The 21,215-nt window shown below is 43.6% G+C and overlaps 1 protein-coding gene across 1 annotated transcript in view; it reads left to right on the top strand.

Annotated features, from left to right (window-relative positions):
- The window catches only part of ATP6V0A2 (ATPase H+ transporting V0 subunit a2), a 68,661-nt gene that overhangs the window by 15,185 nt on the left and 32,261 nt on the right, over positions 1 to 21,215 (top strand). Inside the window, 5 exon segments of the mRNA XM_068244116.1 lie at positions 3,401 to 3,501; positions 5,547 to 5,673; positions 19,049 to 19,131; positions 19,761 to 19,854; positions 20,426 to 20,638. Of these exon segments, the coding sequence (XP_068100217.1) occupies positions 3,401 to 3,501; positions 5,547 to 5,673; positions 19,049 to 19,131; positions 19,761 to 19,854; positions 20,426 to 20,638 (618 nt within the window).

Below are 21,215 nucleotides of genomic sequence, written 5' to 3'. Positions count from 1 at the left end.
TGCTGCGCTGGCTCCCCCGTACGCGTCCGCCGCCGCAGGGACTTCGGAGGTCTTCGGGAGCACTCGGGCTTCCGAAGACGGGCCGCTCTATACTACGCACGCGCGAGTGCGTCATAGAGGGCGCTCGCGCATGCGTAGTATGGAGCGGCCCATCTTTGGGAGCCCGAGTGCTCCCGAAGGCTTCCGAAAGCTCCCTTCGGCTGCGGAAGTGGCAGTATTTGACCGACCTGGTCGAATACTGCCACGGGGGATCCTGCGCGGGACCGGGCACCGGGAGAGGAGAGGGAAGGCTCATTAGGACCGAGCCTTCCCTCTCCTTAGGTGAGTATCTGACTTTTTTATTTTTTTATTGGTAAACATTCACTTTAAGTGCAGTGATATAAAATAAAAATAACATTTGTGGTGTCGGTCCCACTCTAAACGCTATAGTCTGAACTCTTTCCGGACACATTTTAATTATTGGAGGTTCTGGGGATTTTCACAATTGGGGCATACATGCCATGGCCACATTCAATAAATGACAAAGAAGCAATTTTCTATTAGACCCTCCCCATTTTAGCCTTTCTTTGAAGCAAAAAATTGTCAGGTTCCCAGGAAATATAAAATTCAGCTATTGATTTCACCAAGGATTGAATGTTTTGCCAGTAGTCAATGATCACAGGACAGTACCACCAGATATGCATCAAATATCCAGGGCTCTCCTCACACCTCCAACACTCGTCAGGAAAAGCCTCTGAAAATGTATGAAGGGTTCGAAGGGGTTTTGTGCCAATGCAACAGCACCTTATAGTTACACTAGTAGACCTAAGCCCGTTTAAAAACGGGCTCTAGGTCTGTTTAAACCCCGCCTCCCTCTCCTCCCCTCGCTTCCCTCTCATCCTCACATAACCGCCGCCACTACCGCACAGTCACAGTGCATGCGCCCGCCGCGCGTGCCCCTTCTGTCACCGTCCTCCCTCAGCTCTCCTCTGTCTCTGCGTCCCTCCCTGCACATGCGCAGTAGTTCTCCTACCCTTCCTTCCCACTCATTCTCCCCTGTGACCACCGCACAGTCACCGCGCATGCACGCACCCGCTGCTCGCCCCTTCTGGCCCTGTCCCTCAGTCTATGCATCCCTCCCTGCACATGCGCAGTAGCGCAAAACACGGGACACACACACACATACACAGGAAGTGCAGGGATGGGATGCAGAGACAAAGGGGGTTTTATTATAGAGGATTCCTATGTAGAGACATTCAGCGAGCTCCTATGTACCAGTTCACAGACCTTAGCCCATTCCGACAAGGTAAATGCCTTCCCAATATGCTCCCATGGGTCTTTAAACAAATATGCAGGAATCTGAGTGTGATCTAAGAATTCTTCATATATGCGTGATAATAGATGTCTCTGGGGGTTCTGCTGCATACACAGTTGCTCAAGGAATGTATAGGGACGAGTAACAATTGTAAGGTCCTCTTAAAGCCCAGACCTAGCTACAAATTTGAAAATATGACCAAAAGGGCATTGGTACTTCAGAGTCTGAGTTAAAGAGAACCTGTACTGAGTAAAAATATTTAAAATAAACACATGAGGTAACTTCAAATGAGCATTCCATAGTTACCTTGGCATCAGTTCCTTTCAGAAGCTCACCATTTTCTTCTGACAATAATCCCTTCCAGTTCTGACAATATTTTGTCAGAACTGAAATATATCAGTTGCTGTCAGTAAAATATCAGTTGCTGTCAGTTATAGCTGAGAGGAAAACTGATGTACCAGGTAATGTCCATGTTTCCCTATGGCTCAAGTGGGCGATGTTACAGTTCAACTGTGTGCTGACCAGAAAGCTGTTATGGGTAATGGCCATTTTCAAAATGGAGGATGGAAAATTCCCTTGATCACAGTGAACAAACAGGACACGGGACAGGAGAAAGACACTGAGGTGTAGACTACATGGAAGGTAAGTATGACTTGTGTATGCTTATTTTGACTTTTAATTTTCAGTTCAGGTTTTCTTTAAGTTCCAACATAGGTTTCATGCCGGAGGACAAGTCTGGAATTTTCTGAAAAATTACTCTAAGTATTCAATCAGTCCCAGGAGGGAATTTTCCATTAAATCTCAAGGAAGTTAAAGGGCCCGATACAGAGGAAATTTCTAAGCACATCCGGCCAAATACCTTGACCGAATGGGCAATCGTAGGATGAGAACATAAATCCGGCAGAGTCAATCCAGTTTTCTTCAGCAGTGGAGACCAGGGTGACCATTTCAAATGGGGGCCAAAAATTGCCTCCTCCAGTTGGACCCAATCCTTATTATCGGCATTACAATGCCAGTACACAATTAGAGCGAATAGCAGCCTGATCGTATAAAAGCAAGTTTGGTAAACCCAAACCCCCTTTATCCTTAGGATCCATACGTTTTCTAGCTGGTTTGTCCAGCCAGACAGTCGAGGAGGATTTTCTGAAGCTCAGTAATCCAAGCTTTTTTGAGAAAAATAGGAACCGTTTGAAAGAATACGAGGAAGGACTGTCATTTTCAGACTAGCCACTCTGCCAAACCAGGATAGTGTCCTCTCCACTGACCCAACTCCCCTCACAAGCAATAGCCGTAAGGGGCAAGAAATTATTCTTAAAGAGATCTTTTGAATTGTGTGAGACCTGAATTCCCCAATAGGTAAATTTCTCATTCGCCCATAAAAACGGGAACAAGGCCTTGCAAATATCTACAAGCCTCTCTGGCAGGGTAACAGCCATAGCAACTGATTTACCAAAGTTTATCTTAAGGTTACAAATTTCACCAAAAAGATCAAATGCTTTCAAGAGGTGTGGCAAATAGATCAGAGGTTGGGTAAGATAGAAAATCATGTTGTCTGCGAATGCAGCCAAGTTAAACTCTCTTTGCCCAATAGTAGCACCATGTATGGCACTGTCTTTCCTAACAAATTTTAAAAAGGGCTCAAGCTATAGCATGAAAATCTGTGGAGAGAGGAGACATCCCTGTCTTGTACCATTGCACAGCAAAAAGCCATCAGAGGGCAAATTACCTTTACCCATGCTGTGGGATCGCTATAGAGTAGGGAAATCCACCTCATCATATTATGGCCCAGAAGATCATCCCCAGCGTAGCACGCTGTCCCAGGCGACACGGTCAAAAGCCTTCTCAGCGTATGTGGAGAGAAGCATCTGTGGAGAGAGTCAGTGTTGGATATCAAGAGTTTTAATCGTGTTGTCCCGGCCTTCCCAGCCAGGGACAAATCCAACTTGAACCATCGAAACAAGCTGCGGAATAGACTGTAACAACCGATTTGACATATATACTTTAGTGTTCTTTCATATCTTTTATTTAATAAAGGTAAATGTGCGGCTAACCTGATTTTAAAAAATATATACATTTTCATTTTTATGTGTGTTTTCTTCTGTTTAGTATGAAACCTCTTCCCATTCCACTTACGAAGAGTTCCCAACCTTGGAGAAGGAATCTTTAATGGACTATACCTCCATGCAGAGACTTGGTGCAAAACTGGGGTAAATCGCAATATCTGATAAGTTTTGATCTGGAAATCGTTCAGGCCTCTCAGAAGAAAAGTGCCTCCTCCTGATTACTGCGATCACAGTTCAATTTATATCTCTAAATTTTCTTACATACCATACTTTAAATCCAACATGGTCTGGGGCAGAGATGCCTCCACAGATATCAGACTGTAACCTGCAACAGTCTTGAATGGTGAAGCCAGGAATTGCAGATGTGCCTCATCCAAAGAAGCGCTGCACTATTCTCAAAGCATTGTCCTCATTTCCAAAGCACAAAGTTTGTGCATTTCACATAAACCATTCTGCCATTATTTATTTTTTATTACCTGGCTTACTGAGTTTGCCATTGTGAGATGTTGCTTGGCAGGAATGCACTTTCCTCTGCTGATTAGAAAGTTGAGGCATGTTTGCATTTGCTGATCAGGTTACTTGAAATGCTTGCAAATTGCGTAAAGGTGTCATCCATTGTCCACAATCAACTATTAAGTGAACATGCTGAAAAGTCAATGCACTACTGCAGGTTTTGGCATCTCTCCCACTTTATGTCCACCTCCTCTTCTCTCTATGGATCTGAACATGTTAGGTGTCAGGAAGGAGGTAATATTCGAAGCAAAGTTAGATGTTAGTTGTCAGGGATGTACACACCTGCGGGCCAAGTCAAGAAAGAGATGTTTTTAAGTGGGCCTGATGTATAAACTGGCAGTAGTATTCTTGTGTGCAGGTAGTGCGTGGCAATAGTACCGTAACACCAGCAGAGTGCCATGTGTTGCGCAATTAGTCTGCTTCACTGCTAGCGTTAGTACCGGTAATATTGCTACGCCCTACCTGCGCATGGCAATGTTACTGGTGGTTCAGGCATCAGGACCTTAATTGCTGTTACTACTACTGTTCTCCAATGTAATTGCTAAAAGCTATGAGACATGATGGCAACTAGTTGTTGGTGTATCTTAGTTTTTAGTAACCTAATTGGATAGCATTAATAGCAGATGCTTAGCCATTTAGTAGCTGTAACTAGTAGCAGCAACAAGGTTTCTTGTGTGCTATGGCTCTAAAGACTCCCACTTTAGTGGCTGTATAAAATACAGAAGCTTGGGGGGAAAAAAGAGCCCCAATAGTGTGACATGTTAAATTGGTAAATTGGGGAAGTAGACACATATTCACAAAGGTACGTTGCCGCTAAAGCAACCACTGTATTCACAGGTGGGGCGATTAAATCTGACCCCACTCAGGTTAAGAGTATCACTCTCTGTAGATATGGGGAAAAAGGGGGTAAAAACCCCTCCAACAGGGGTGGACTCAAATATAGAACAGTTAAAATGGAGGTTAGTGGTGGACTTGCCTCCCCAAAACCGACTCGAACAGTCCAAATTCACTGTGAATCAATTTTTTTTTATCAAATTATCCCCAAAGTGCGTTGCACTTTTTGGGAGTTATTTGATTAAAGAATTGAATCACAGTGAATTTGGACTGTTCGAGTCTGTTTTGGGGAGGTAAGTCCACCACTAACCTCCATTTTAACTATTTTAAATAGTTTTATCCTCAACTGGCGCCTTTGTTTTTACAATTGTCCTAAAGTACAGAAGCTGTTTCTACCTCGGATATTTTACCAGCTATATTAGGGTGTTTTTCTTGTCTATTTCATAGGTTCATAAGTTGATTTTGTGTATTTTTATGTGCCACAAAGTTTGACTCTAGATAAATAAGACATGAAATGCCTTTCAGAGGAGATTTACTATAATTTAGCATTTATTAATGTACGTCTGTAAAGTGACTGTGTTGTGGCCCTGGGTTGTGTGGGGTGGCGATGTCACGGCTCTAGGTAAAGGGGAGAATTGGCTCCTACTTATTGCAATAGCTGCTCTTAGGAACTATTAGCTTATTATTATGTGGTTTCTCCTCCTCAGCCAATTATTTATTAGTCACTTTAGAGATCTAGTGAAGTGGTTGATGCTCCTCTTTTAAATTTTATTAACAAAAGCTAAGTTTTAGTAAATCTCCTCTGACATAACCAAGCTTTTTTTTTTTTTTTTCCCGTGCAGCTTTGTCTCTGGCTTAGTTCACTGTGCAAAACTTGAGTCTTTTCAAAAAATGCTGTGGAGAGTTTGTAAGGGCTACACAATTCTTACTCACAAGGAGTTGGAAGAATCCCTGAAAGACCCCGAAACTGTGAGTAGACGTTTCACATTTCACTGACTTGATTACTACCATAAAGGAAAGATGCCCCAGAGGCATTATAGGGATGTTCACCCCCCAATTACTGTGTCCCTCTTAGAGAGGTAACTGTGCCTGGTGTTCTGCTATTCTGCATCATTAAAACCTGTCCCTGAGTAGTCCCATTGTGCATTGTACTGACCTTCCAGCTTCCTGTCTTCTTCTACCTTTCCTGTGTCCTCTGTCCTAGCCTAATCCTTCTCCATTCATACAAGGCGGCTGCCGATCTAAAATACATGGTGCCTATCTGGGGTCTGCAGCATACTCTCCTTGTCTGACTGGGGCTGTCTTATGCTGGATACACACCATGAGTTTCCGCGTCGCACGCGGCCGTCGATACGCGTCGATTCGATTATTTCCGAACATGTCCAAACGAATTTCGATGATTTTTAGGTCGAATGCCATGTAAAGTATGGCAAGTCGACCTAACGATCCATCGAAGCTTGAATCGGACATGTCGGAAATAATCGCATCGATGCGTATCGACGGCCGCATCGAACGCGGAAACGCATGGTGTGTATCCAGCATAATGCCTACTAGGCAAGGGTCACACTGAGAACGGCATCACTGAATGGGATAATGGATTTTATCTCGGATCATTACTCCAGCACTGACAAACAATGGAAAGTGCAAAGGAGAAAGGCCAGCTCACCCACTCATTCTACATTACCCCCAGGCAGCAAACAAAAGCCTTAGTCAGGTCTGTTACCAGACTATCTTTTTATTTTCAGTAAAATGTATCCTGTGTAGGTGAAAGAAAATAATTAGGTTGATGATAGGTATGGTAAGGTACACTTATGAAGTAGAACCTTGAGTATGTTCAGTACAGTGAAATTGAACATGAACGTTAATGCTGGGAATACACGGTTCGTTTTTGCCTTCGTTTCGATTGTGCCTTTTGTCCTTTTCGATCCCGAAATAATCGGTCATACGGTTAATATCACCACCCACGGTTTCGTTTTTTTTTTCGATTCTGATGGTTTCGTTTTTCCAATGATCGAAGGCTGCAAAGAAACGAAAATCCCTTTTTACAGGGACGGACTAGCATAAACGAATATATAATCGATCTGAACAGCCATCAAGCCTACCAATGGCTCGATTAGATGGATAAAGAGAGATAATATCAAACATGTTCGATCACTAGTCGTTCGTTTTTGGGGTCTATTAATCGAAACTATAATGAGATTATGACTATTTTCACATACGTTTTCAACACTCGATTCGTTTACCGAACGAATCGAAGGTTTAAACGAAGGCAAAAACGAACCGTGTATTCCCAGCATAACATATTTTTCCATATTAGGTCAGACTTTTTTTTTTTTTTATTTACTTATTTTTATTACACTAAACCAGTCTGTGACATGTACATTTATAATCATTAGACGTTCTTTCTTAACCTCCCTGGCGGTAAGCCCGAGCTGAGCTCGGGCTATGCCGCGCAGGGGGAGATCTCAGCCCCTGGTGGGGCGATTTTTATTCTGTAAAGTGCTGTGCGCGCAGCCAGCACTTTGCTAGCCGCGCGCACAGCTTGATCGCCGCCGCTCTGCGGCGATCGGCCGCACGCAGCGGCGAAAGAGGGCCCCCCGCCAGAGCCCTGCGCTGCCCGGACCAATGAGTTCCGGGCAGCGCTATGGGCTGGATCGAGTGCGCATGACGTCAGGACGTCGGCTGACGTCCATGACGTCATCCCGATCGTCGCCATGGCGACAGGAGAAGCCAAACGGGAACGCGTTATATACGCGTTCCCCTGTTTGCTATAGATGCCGGCGACGATCGCACTAGAGGGACACATGCGCCCTCTAGTGGTGTTTCATGTAGCTACCACTCTGGTAGCTTTACATGAAACAAAAAAATTTTTATTTTTTTTTTAAAAAAGGATTTTTGCCAATTAGGCAAAAAAAAATTAACCACCAAGGAGGTTAAATAAACTCCCTTTAAAGTGTACCTGATCTGACAAATGACATGATGAGGTAAACATGGATACATAATTTGCTTCTCCTACTACCGGTAATAATTCGTGTGAGGTATTCTCCCCCCCCCCCCCCCCCCTTTTTTCTTATTGCAAGGGTTAAACAAACCAATGCTTTTGCTTATGCAGATGATGGTATTGAACACCAGTCAAATTCATCCCTGGCTCTCCTGGAAAATTAAATAGAAACCCAAACACTTTTGCTTGGTTGAGAAATCGTTGCTAATAACAAGACAGAGCTGTAAAGTTCACAAGCTATTATTTATCTGATAAATAAATGCTTTATTTGTTTGTTTGTTTGTTTTCCCCACATCCTCCTCCAATGACACTACAGTCCAATTTGAGCCCTGGCCTCCTTCAGTTTCCTGGCCACATCCATATGTCTATTGCTGCCTCCTTCCATTCGCGTATCTTTAGTAGTTCTTTGACATCTTTGTCAACTTCATCTGCCCATCTCTCTATGTCTTCCAATTGGGCCATCCATGCACCTTGTAAAGATCTTTTTTAGGATCCTATGTTCCTCCATTCTAATTTTATTCTAATCTTACAGATTAGCTAGGCTACCGCCGGCATGGCTCTCAGGATCATTTGTTCATGCTAGCTCCACCACTACGACAAAGTAAGGATACCTTCAGCAGGGATCTCCAGCTTTTCCCAAACATCCAAGATTGTTTTTAAAGTGTACCTGTAGGGAAAAAAGTGCTCCTATGGGGTACTCACCTCAGGAGGGGGAAGCCTCTGGATCCTGGAGAGGCTTCCCCTGTCCTACTCCACCAAGCCCGTTCCAGCACTGGGATCCCCGAAAAGCCGCTTGTTGATGTCTCTCATATGTGCACTAGCTCGGACCTGCTCGGACAGAAAAAAACACACGCCCGAGCAGTTCAGTGCTACGGCGCAGTGTAGCCACTTTTTGGGGTCTCATTGCTGCATCGGCCAGCTTAGGAGGACAGGAGAACCCCTTTTTCAAGGTAAGTATCCAAAATACACTTCAGAAAACAACACAGGTTTGCTTTTAAGTCTATTTTAAATGCTGGTTGAATATTAACCAAAATTATAAATTGGCATGTGTAATTATTGCCAATTATTTGCTGCTTTGTATCAGTTTACATTTTTTTTGTATTTTCATTGAGGCCTCTTTTTGCCTTTTTATTTTGACTACTCACTGTGGTGATATATTGGGGTGCTGATGATGTTAAGTATGATACAGGAACATATTCTTTCATTTTCCTGCCTATGTCATGTGTACGTCTGATCGAAGCCAGCGGGCTTCAGGGTAATTGGTCACCTGGCCAGAGGAAACTGAAGGCTAATGTGAGTCTGTATGTAGATGTAAATTAACTCTGCATTCATTGTCCAGCAGGGGGAAGCTACCATTGTCTGCTTCTAATTAGATAACACTTAATCAGACAGTTGCTTTTGAAGCCTATACAGGTGGTCAGACCCTTTGGTCTGAATACTGTCTCAGATGTGTCACCTAGACTGGCTGCAGACCACACCAGCCTGAGCCAGGAGTTTACATATGACAGCCTTACTCAAAAAGTCTTTGATGTGTGTGCAAAAATACACTTTTACATGTGGAAGTTAGATCTCTGGGAATTAAATTATGTCTGAAAAGTTCAGGGCTTTGGAGTCGGAGTCGAGGAGTTGGAGCCGGGGCAATTTTGGGCACCCGGAGTCTGAGTCGGAGTCGTTGATTTCATAAACTGAGGAGTCAGAGTCAGGAGTCGGATGATTTTTGTACAAAATCCACAGCCCTGTTAAGTATTAGACTAAGGAGTCGGAGTCTGAGCCATTTTGGGTACCCGGAGTTGGAGTTGAAGTCGGAGTCGTGGTTTCATAAACTGAGGAGTCGGAGTTGGAGTCGGAAGATTTTTGTACCGACTCCACAGCCCTGGAAAAGTTAATTAAAACTAGTTCCTCCCCTTCCCAATGAAGTTGCAGCCTCCAGGCATATATCCCAGTATAAAAAGCAGGGCCAGATGCCTAAAAATTATCTTCTCTTGAGGGTAGCACATCGCCAGAGCTGATCCCGATCGAATCGGTAAATCCGTGTCCCTCCACGGTTGGACATTTGCGCTGGTAAAAGTTCACTTTACGTTTATTTCCCTTTTTATTTTTGCAACTTGTTTTGTGTGTATCCTTGTAACTTTTATTTTGTAACTGTTACTTTGTTTTTATACATCTTTTGTATATATTATTTTCTGCATTGTTCCACTTTTTTTTCCCCCTGGAATATTAAATCGTTATTTAATAAGTTTGACTTCTGCTGTACTAAACTAACACTCATAGCCTAGAAGAGACTGAAGTGTAACTGTGTATAAGTCCATGCCTGATTGTATGACTGAGCAACACTACCGTATAAGATTGTAATTGCATTGTGTGTATGCGGCACTTCTGCGCTTGACAGCAGAGTGGGAAGTCTGAGTGGCTAACAGTATTGTTCGGAACGACTGTTAGTGGTTTTGCTTCACTACAGTGTAAGATTGCAACTGTGTGTGTGTGTGCGTGGCGTTCTCGTATTCGGCTTAAAGCACAAAGCTGACCCGAGTACGAAAACGCGGATTGCGTGCTGAGCACTCGACAGCAGAGTGAACGTGTCTAGCAACAGCTAGTGGTGGCAGTGAGAAGTGTTTGAGGGGTCCCAGGCTTGTTTTTAGCTTGAATAAGGCTGCTCCCCGCTTGATCTGGTCAAACCGGCAGTTGGGAACCGTATACGCAGGAGTGCCACGGGCCGGTTCCTGACACTCACTGTAAAAGGTTTGGTGTTTCATGCTTAAAGTGTTTATGAGCAATTTTATGGTAGTTAGACCTTCCATAGGTTTTATATCCCTGTTACAGATATATTCTCAGCGTAATTATGGGAAGTTTGTTCCAGAACAGAGAAACATAGAACTTAGGCTCCGTTCCTTTTTAGTTGACAGGTTGAAGTGCAGTGTTTATCCATAATCTGTGAGAAATAATTTGCAGTTGTGTTCTACCATTCTTGGAACATTTCTCAAGTCTGCAAGGTGAAACGTTCTGCTCACAGAGTTTAAATGGATTCACATTTTGACTTTTCACTGCCGCAGAACTTTCATTTGATATCAGCCTTTTCTGGTTCTACAGAAGATTTAGTTTGCAAAGGGCTCTTAATACTTGCTAATGGAGAGTGTCATGCTTACAGTAAATGTAGTTTAACAGACCATTTGACTCAGGAATACGATCAGATCTTAATGTGGCTCTTGCAGTCTTTCCTTCCTGTCACTGTGACTCTATCTCTTCAGCACAATGCAAGATGAAAATGTTGCAGCTTTCATTAGCCTATCTGTTTTTCTAGTACTTGATAATAGGAGAAACAAGACTGGCATGACTGGGGCATATGTGACTTGGCTTTTGTGAATCCTCTTTTTTCACTATCTAGCTAGGTCAGATATGAGGACTGTCTGTCACTGCAATAGAGGGGGCAGCTATGTACCTTTCTTTACACTGGCAAGTTTTCTTCAATGTTCGGAGTTCCACTTTAAGCATCTCATATATTTTGCTTAAAGTTAACCTTAACTGAGCCAGCAAACAAAAAATAAAAAGCTTCACTCGCCAATCATTCGGTCCCCTGCCGTGGCTCAGTTGTCCCATGGCGGATGACCGGATGATCAGTGAGTGACGGTGTGGTCACAGGAAGTCTGCAGGGGACTGTTGGAAGCCGCAAGTAAGTGAAACCGCTTGGGTCTGTAAGCTTGTGTGGGGTGTATGGCCAACCCCTGCCACTTAAGCGCTACTCTGTTGATCTGTATATGCAATTCTTGACTGGTGATAAGGACCACCAATTGGTAAGAGATACGGGGCCATATGCAATTCACTTTTTCACCTGAGTTTTCACCTAGGTAAAATTTTCAAACTTGTCAATAAAATGTCCTTTAAATCTCCAGCAAGCAAACAAATGCTCAAAATAATTTTGATAGTACTTTTTCTAGCATTTTTGGTACTTTTTCTATTGCAAAGTGCTAGAAAGGTATTGTAAATCGAAGATGAAAAATTATCTCCTAGGAGAAAACTCAGGAGAAAAAGTGAATTGCATATGGCCTACAGTAGCAAAAAAAAAAAAAAAAAAGTTTTTGAACCCTTTGAAATTATGAGCAAAAACATAATATAATTAAGGTAAGCAAAGTAATGTTGAAAGGAATTTAATCAGGAACAACTTTGAGTGATTATTTTGCTTGTTATGTGCTGAAATGTTATTTTCCCAGAACGTCTCAGGACAGCAACCCTGAGACTTGTCTCCATCCACATTCACTGGACAGGAACTAGATTAAAAGATTTGCATAATTGATTAGGCAGAGAGCACATATAACAAGCATCATGTCCTTACCCCTTCAGTTGTTTTCCTGTCCAGCAGGATCTAGATGTGGGGGATGGCTGGCCACCCATGCTAGTTGCAGGAGCCGCGGGCTGTGTGATCCCCTGAGTCTGCGGCAGCTAGTTGTCTGGCGCGGGGTCATGCTACTCGCTATCTGCCTCCCCCTGAAGTGACTGAGCGGCGAAGAGTTCGGCGTGCAGGAAGTCCCGCACCGCGGATCACGTGACCGGCGCCCACGTGACCAGACGCCGGAAGCAGGAAGTTCCTAGCCCGGCGTGCGCTCCAGAGCGGTACAGCGTGGATCTCAGCGTCCAGGCTGCCTATGCAGGCGCAGCAAGCGATAGCGCTTCTGGGATCAGTAGTCCACCGGATCAGCACTGGAAGGATGGGCGGGCCAAAGCTAAGGTGAGCTATATAAAGCTTCGGTTTTTAGTCACTCTGACATGCTGTGACTATGGAGGCTGCCTCCGGATCTTCCTCCCAGGGCTCTGTGGAGTCAAGCTCCGTACCCTCTCTGGTATGTTTCATGATGGATATTGTTACATATCTGTTTGGGGGGGTTATTAGGCTTAGTCGGGCTAATGGCTGCTATATCTTTATCTCATTTCAGCCTAAAATGGAAAAATCAGACTCTAAATCATCTGCTTCAAGACAGGAGAGAGCTGATAAGCCTGATAAACCTGATAAATCTGTACAACACTCAGGTTCAAAATCTACACATAAAGCTGGAAAGAAATGTGCTGTTTGTGGAAATTATATGTCTTCTACTTCAAAAATGTTGTGTCAAGATTGTACTAAGAAGGTGGTCAGGGACGAGACCCCCACTATGATGGAGTTAAAAGGATGGATAAGGTCAGAAATTTCATCTGCGGTGCAGACTATTAAGGCCCCAGAGGTGGTGGTATCTAATATAGAGACTGCTCATACTCCTGTGTCAGTTCCTACTCCTCCGGCAGGTTCGGATATACCGGGCCCGTCGGGTTCAGCTCCTATAGAGAACCCCAGCTTAAAGAAAAAGAGAAAGGGGGACGAATCCGAGGATTCAGAGATGTCAGATGGAGTATTAGAAATTTCCTCTCTGGAGGATATCCCCTCAGAGACTGAAAGGTCTACAGATAAGTCTGTTAAAAATCAGAAGTTTGCTTTTTCTACTGATTTTATGAAGGAACTGTTAGAAGCTATGCATAAAGCTATGGGAATTACGATAGAACGTAAAACCTTATCCCCCCTTGACCAGATGTATGAAACCCTGTCAGAACCTCAGACTTCCTTTATACCGGTACACAGCAGCCTTAAAAATATTATCAAGAAAGAATGGGAAAATCCTGATAAAAGGGCGTTTTGGCCAAAATCTTTAAATAAGAGATATCCGTATAGTCCGGAAGACCAGAAATTTTGGGGTTCTGCACCTAAATTAGACCCGTCCCTGTCAAAGGTTTCTAGAAGATCAGACCTTCAGTTTGAGGACTTTGGTAGTCTCAAAGATCCATTAGATAAGAAAATGGATAATAATCTGAGGAGAGCCTGGGAGGCAACATCTTTGAACTTTAAACCTTCTGTTGCTTCTACAGCAGTGGCAAGATCCTTGAAACTGTGGCTGTTGGGGGTTCAATCACAGATCGCCTCAGGGGAGCCTAGGGAGGAGATTTTAAATTCCTTTCCAAAGATATTACATGCGACTAATTATTTGTCTGATGCAGCAGATGACTCTGTGAGGCTCACAGCGAGGTCCACGGCCCTAGTGAACTCAGCCAGAAGAGGGATCTGTGTGAAGACATGGCAGGGGGACATTTCATCTAAATCTAAGCTGTGTAGTATTCCGTGTGAAGGAGGTTTGTTATTCGGGACAAAGCTGGAAGAGACTCTGGAAAGATCAGCTGATAAGAAAAAGAATTTTCCGTATAAAAGAAAGGTCTTTCGCCCTAACCGTTCCTTTCGTGGGAAAGGTGAGCAAGAAAATAAAGGGAACCAGAGAAGGAAGTGGCTCCCCAATAAGTCCCAACGATCCAAGAGCAACCCTCATTACGCCACTACAAATCAACAGCCAAAACAATGACGCCAGGATTCCAGTAGGAGGCAGACTGGCTCACTTCTACGAACAATGGCAGGTAAAAATCACAAACAAATGGTTATTGGACATTATTCTGCAGGGTTACAGAATAGACTTTGTAGCTCCACCTCCAGCTCAATTCTTTGTAACCCCCTCCCCAAGAGTTCCAGCTCAGGCCCAAGCACTCCAAAACGAAGTCCATTCTCTATTAGAAAAGAGAGTCATTCGAAGAGTCCCCAGATGTCAAGAAAGACTAGGATTTTACTCACCGGTCTTCCTCATAAAGAAACCTCAAGGAAGCTACAGATTCATCTTAAATCTGAAAAGGCTAAACAGAGTGGTCAGATACAGAAAGTTTCGGATGGACAACATCCGTTCAGTGTTGAACCTTCTGCAGGAGAACTGTTACTTAACGTCTCTGGATCTCAAGGATGCCTACCTTCACTTGCCAATTCACCTGGAATCGCAGCAGTTCCTGAGATTCGCAGTGAGGTTACACGGAGAGGTAAGACATTTCCTGTTTGTGGCTCTTCCCTTTGGGTTGTCCTCAGCCCCTTGGCTATTTACAAAAGTCATGGCCGAAGTTCTAGCAGTGCTTAGGCTTCAGTCTATTCACATTATGTCTTACCTGGATGATTTACTTATATGGGGACCTTCTGTGCAGTTAGTTAAAGGGGAACTGAAGAGAGAGGTATATGGAGGCTGTCATGTGTATTTCCTTTTAATCAATACCAGTTGGCTGGCAGCCCTGCTGGTCTATTTCTCTGCAGTAGTATCTGATTAAAACCAGAAACAAGCATGCAGCTAGTCTTGTCAGATCAGACTTATAAGTCTGAACCACTGAAACACCTGATCTGCTGCATGCTTGTTCAGGGTCTATGGCTAATAGTATTAGAGGCAGAGGATCAGCAGGGCTGCCAGGCAACTGGTATTGTCTAAAAGGAAATAAACATGACAGCCTCCATATACCTCTCTCTTCAGTTCCCCTTTAAGGCACAAACAGATTTCACCTTAAAATTTCTTCAGACCATGGGGTGGTTAATTAATTGGGAGAAATCATCCTTACAGCCTCTCCAAAACATGGAATTTTTGGGGTTTGAGATCTGTACTGCTGACAAGACTGTTCCTACCTAAAAGAAAATCTTCTCTGTTATTAAAGTCTGTTCTCTCTTTTCAGAGCTTAAAGGCAATATCTCTGAGGAAGGCTATGGCTTTATTGGGGACAATAACATCATCTTTCCCAGCGATTCAATAGGGTCAACTACACTCAAGAGGCCTGCAGTGTTGGATACTTTCCAAATGGGACAAGCATCTCTCATCGCTGGACAAGAGATTCATGATTCCCTGGAGTGTCAAGCAGTCACTACTCTGGTGGACAGAGCCACAACATGGACTAAAGGGGAATCTGTGGGAGTTTCCAACGCAAATTGTTATCACAACGGATGCGAGCTCTTGGGGATGGGGAGCTCATCTGGATTCTTTCACAGCCCAGGGGCAGTGGTCAAGCAGGTTTCAAAATCGTTCATCAAACAGCAGAGAACTGCAAGCGGTCTGGGAAGCTCTACAAGCCTTCAGTATACAGATTCTTCAGTCACATGTGACGATGCGCACGGACAACAGTACAGTTGTAGCGTACATAAACCATCAAGGAGGCACGAGGAGCAGATCGCTACAGCTTCAGGCGTCAAGAATTCTGCATTGGGCAGAACGGAATCTGAGATCCCTAAGGGCAGTTCACCTAAAAGAAACTCTGAATTGTCTGGCAGATTTCCTGAGCAGAGGAGTTCTTTCCCAGGACGAATGGAGTTTGAACGAACAGGTGTTTCAACAGATAACGGAACACTTGATGGTTCCGCAGGTAGATTTGTTTGCCAGAAAGAACAACGCCAAATGCAGTCTGTTTTGCTCTCTATGTCCCCAGGACAAGCCCTGGGCGGTGGACGCTTTTTCGATCACCTGGAGTCATCACAGGATGTACATCTTTCCTCCTCTACATTTGATCTCAAGGGTAATAAACAAGATTCATCGAGACCGTGCTCAAGCAATCTTGATTGTCCCATATTGGCCCAAAAGACCATGGTTTGCTCTGCTACAACGGTTAGCTACGGAGCATTTAATCCTTCCAGAACAGAGAGACTTATTGTCACAGGGACCAGCAATGCATCCCAATCCGAACCTGCTTCACCTTACTGCATGGAGCCTGAGTGGCAATTATTGAAGAGTAAAGGTTTCTCAAATAAATTATCAGAGACACTTTTGCAATGCAGGAAAAAAGTAACACGTCAGATTTACTATAAAGCCTGGAGGGTATACAATACCTGGTGTGAATCCAACACTAGGGACACTTCCCAGTCTAATTCAGTTCTAGAATTTCTCCAAAGTGGATTTCAGAAAGGGTTAAGCACTAGTACTTTAAAGGTGCAAGTTTCAGCCTTGAGTGTGTTTCTTGATAGGAAATTAGCTGAAGAAGAGTATATAATCAGGTTCTTTAAGGCAATTAAAAGACTGAGACCTACTATTCAGAACAGAGTGCCTCCCTGGGATCTAAACACAGTGTTACAAGGCTTATGTGAACCCCCCTTTGAGCCAATGGAAGAGAGTTCAGACAAACACTTGTCCCTAAAAACAGCGTTCCTCTTGGCAATAACATCGGCCAGGAGGGTGGGGGAGTTACAGGCATTATCTGTTCTGGAGCCTTACTGTATAATATCAGATGACAGGATCACTCTTAAACTGGATACTACTTTCCTTCCCAAGGTGGTCTCAGAATTTCACAGGTCTCAAGAAATCTTCCTTCCCTTTTTTTGCGCCAACCTGGCAAATCAGGAGGAGGAGAAGTTACATTGCTTGGATGTCAGAAGGTGTGTGTTGGAATATCTCAATCGGTCCAAGTCCTGGAGAAAATCTAATGCACTGCTAGTGCTATTTGCGGGAAAATTCAGGGGTAAACAGGCCTCAAAAGCAACCATAGCCAGATGGATCAAACAGGCTATTACAGTGGCCTATACCCAACAAGGCAAGCAGCTTTCATCTTCAATCAAGGCACATTCGACCAGGGCAGTTTCGACCTCTTGGGCAGAGAGGGCAGGAGCATCTGTTGAGCAAATCTGCAAGGCAGCCACCTGGTCGAGTCAGAATACTTTCGTAAGACCTTACAGGCTGGACGTAATGTCTAGTACTGATTTAAGTTTCGGCAGAAAAGTATTGCAAGCTGTAGTCCCCCCCCTAAAAGTTATGTCTTGTATATCATCTCAGGGTTGCTGTCCTGAGACGTTCTGGGAAAGCCAAAATTACTTACGGTAATTTCTTTTCCAGAAGTCGGAAGGACAGCACCCTTATAACCCACCGCTGTTTCTATTAAAATTATTTGAAGCATCATATGGTGTGGAGTCTTTTTTTAATAACTGAAGGGGTAAGGACATGATGCTTGTTATATGTGCTCTCTGCCTAATCAATTATGCAAATCTTTTAATCTAGTTCCTGTCCAGTGAATGTGGATGGAGACAAGTCTCAGGGTTGCTGTCCTTCCGACTTCTGGAAAAGAAATTACCGTAAGTAATTTTGGCTTTTGTCAATTAGGTAATAAATAAGTCATGCATGAGAAGTTTTGTGAATAAAGCCCCATGTGTGGCGAAAAAGAGGCACAGCACACCAACATCAAAGCCTCATCCCAACTGTGAAGTATGGTGGTGGGGGCATCATGGTTTGGGGCTGCATTGGGGCCTGGGCGGATTGCTATCGTCGAAGGAAAAATGAATTGCAAAGTTTATCAAGACATTTTGCAGGAGAACTTAACCAGCTGAGCGGTCTGGACGAGCTCAGCTCGTCCAACACCGCCAGCGGCTGCCGCTCAGGCCCTGCTGGGCCGATTTGAATGAAATAAAAAGCAGCACACGCAGCCGGCACTTTGCCAGCCGCGTGTGCTGCCTGATCGCCGCCGCTCTGCGGCGATTCGCCGCGAGCAGCGGCGAAAGAGGGTCCCCCCAGCCGCCTGAGCCCAGCGTAGCCGGAACAAAAAGTTCCGGCCAGCGCTAAGGGCTGGATCGGAGGCGGCTGACGTCAGGACGTCGGCTGACGTCGATGACGTCACTCCGCTCGTCGCTATGGCGACGATATAAGCAAAACAAGGAAGGCCGCTCATTGCGGCCTTCCTTGTTTATTCTGGGCGCCGGAGGCGATCGGAAGATCGCCTCCGGAGCGCCCTCTAGTGGGCTTTCATGCAGCCAACTTTCAGTTGGCTGCATGAAATAGTTTTTTTTTTATATAAAAAAAACCCTCCCGCAGCCACCCTGGCGATTTAATCAGAACGCCAGGGTGGTTAAGGCCATCTGTCCACCAGCTGAAGCTTAGCAGAAGATGGGTGTGACAACAGGACAGCGACCCAAAGCATAGAAGTAAATCAACAACAGAAGAAAATACACCTTCTGGAGTGGCCCAGTCAGAGTCCTGACCAACCCAATTGAGATGCTGTGGCATGACTTCAAGAAAGCTATTTACACCAGACTAAGAATATTGCTGAACTGGAAAAGTACTGAAAAAAGGAATGGTCAAGAATTACTCTTGTGCACGTCTGATCTGCAACTACAGGAAACGTTTGGTTGAAGTTATTACTGCCAAAGGAGGTTAAACCAGTTATTAAATCAGAGTTCACAAACTTTTTCCACCTGGGCTGTGAATGTTTACATGGTGTGTTCAATAAAAACATGGAAACATTTAATTATTTGTGTGGTATAAGTTTAAGCAGACTGTAATAGTCTATTGTTATGACTTAGATGAAGATCAGATCACATTTTGTGACCAATTTGTGCAGAAATCCATATAATTCCAAAGGGTTCACATACTTTTTCTTGCTACTGGAGGTTCTGCTGTGATTTGCATTCATTGTTGCTATTGCATCACTAATATTGGAGAGTATTTGTTCTGATATTTCTGTGTGAGCGCTTTTTTTGTTTACATGTCTTGTTTATTTACTTTATAGGAAGAACCATCAAAATGGTTTGTGTTTTTAATTTCCTATTGGGGAGATCAGATTGGACAAAAAGTGAAAAAGATCTGTGAATGGTAAGTGCTATTCTGTGGGAGGTGAACTGAATCTGTCACCTGTCATCTCTTCCTTGCCAGATCAAGTACACCGCACTACTCAAGACCTCCAGAGTACCTGATTACAAACCAAAAGTTATATTAATCTTGAATATATGCATCGCAGTTGTATTAGTAGTGTATAATGAGATTGGCTTACGGTGTAGGTGCCCCCATTTTATCCCTGATTTATGAAGCACTATATTATCTTATTGTCCAGTTACATTATGGTTTTTCTTTCCTAATAATCATTTTTAGTAATGTAAACAGTATTTCCTGTTCTGTTGACACAGTGTATAATGTGAGTGAGTTTTAAATAAACATTCACACCACCCATTGTGTTAATCGTGAGCAACTTCTCTCAGGCTGAGCTCAGCCATGCTACTGCATGTAAAGAGACTATTGCGTCTGTGAATGGATTCGTCTTTTCTCTGGTGATCTCTTGACTCGTACAAATAGTCAACCAGCTGATTACTTTTCAAACTTCTGGAGCTAATCACTTTTGAAGTCAAATTTTATTTGAAAGGTTTCACAAATGTTTGTGTTCTTTGTCCAATCCGATGGCACTTCATAGAGGTCTCTGTTAATAAATTGTATTTTTGTTGTTCCAGTTTCCACTGTCATGTGTACCCTTATCCAAACTCCTCTGAGGAACGCCAAGAGATCATCTTGGGGCTAAATACAAGAATTCAAGACTTGCAAGCAGTAAGAAAATTTGTTTTATACAGACAGTGTCTTTAAAAACTAGTGGATGGGCATTTCTATCTACTTTTTGTAGAATAATGGGGAAGCTGTTTATACTTTGGTTTTTAGATCGGTGTACTTATTTTGTCATTTTCATTATACTGACGTTGAGTGAATAATTAGGAAGGAATCTGTACTTCACTTTTAGCACCTTCCTACTGTACATGGCTGCTTTTTATTTGGGGGGGAGGGAGGGGGGGCTTGAAAATACACGTACTCAGATTATTTGAGATGATTGATAAGATGGGACACCCCCTTTAAAAAAATGCATGCAGACCACTTTTAAAACATTTGTAAAAGGAAGAGGTGAATTCCAACATGGTCCTGTGACAGGACGCCACCTGTGTAAGAAATCACTTTGTGAAATATCCTCATTACTAAACATTCCAAGGTTCACTGTTGTTTTAGAACAGTGGAAGCATTTAATAATGTCACTAGACCTGCACTTCTACATTTTACCGCCACCACTTTACTTTCCTAACTGTATACCCAATCTTTGGATACATTTCCACATATGTATGTCTCTGTGCAGGTGATATCCCAGACCGAGGATTATCTTAGACAAGTTCTTTACAAGGCATCAGAGTCCATCTTCCAGTGGGTTATTCAGGTGAAGAAGATGAAAGCTATATATCATGTCCTGAACTTGTGCAGTTTTGATGTCACCAATAAGTGCCTAATTGCTGAGGTTTGGTGCCCTGTAGTGGATCTCCAGAACTTGAAGCAAGCTCTTGAAGAAGGCTCGGTAAGATTAATTGCATTTTCCCCCTCCTGTTTAAGCTTAGTGATTGATGGTTCATGATACAACTGCTTACAACTTGACATATTAAATATTTTGAGGAAGACAGTATTTACAGTGTTTATAAAGTTTTATTGCTGCTTAATTCAGAACCACACTGCACCACACTGGCATAGAAGGATCCTTATTTCAGTGACTTCTCTGATTTGGAGCTCCATCCTCCATCCTGCTGTATTTTACAAACCAATAATCCATGTGTTTATGAGCAGGTGATGAGCTCTCATTGACTTGTACATTGGAGGTTTTCAGTTAATGTCTGACACCTGGAGATTCCAGTGGACACAGATACATACAGTGAAGCGTGACAGTTTGTTGCAGAGGTTTGGATATTAGCACTTGGCAGTAGGAAGATTTCTTGGTGGCACACAGGAGGTAGCTGACTTTGAAGTTGGTTGGCAAGCATGGGTTGGGCAGCACAGTGGCGTAGGGGGAGCACAATGCCAAAGTGGGTTAGCACTCTTGCCTTGCATCACTGGGTCCCCGGCTTGAATCCCAGCCAGGGCACTAGCTACACACAGTTTGT

Source organism: Hyperolius riggenbachi, chromosome 1, assembly GCF_040937935.1.
Source record: "Hyperolius riggenbachi isolate aHypRig1 chromosome 1, aHypRig1.pri, whole genome shotgun sequence".
Taxonomy (NCBI): domain Eukaryota; kingdom Metazoa; phylum Chordata; class Amphibia; order Anura; family Hyperoliidae; genus Hyperolius; species Hyperolius riggenbachi.
The sequence above is the reverse complement of the archived record's forward strand: the minus strand, read 5'-3'. Positions and strand labels throughout refer to the sequence as shown.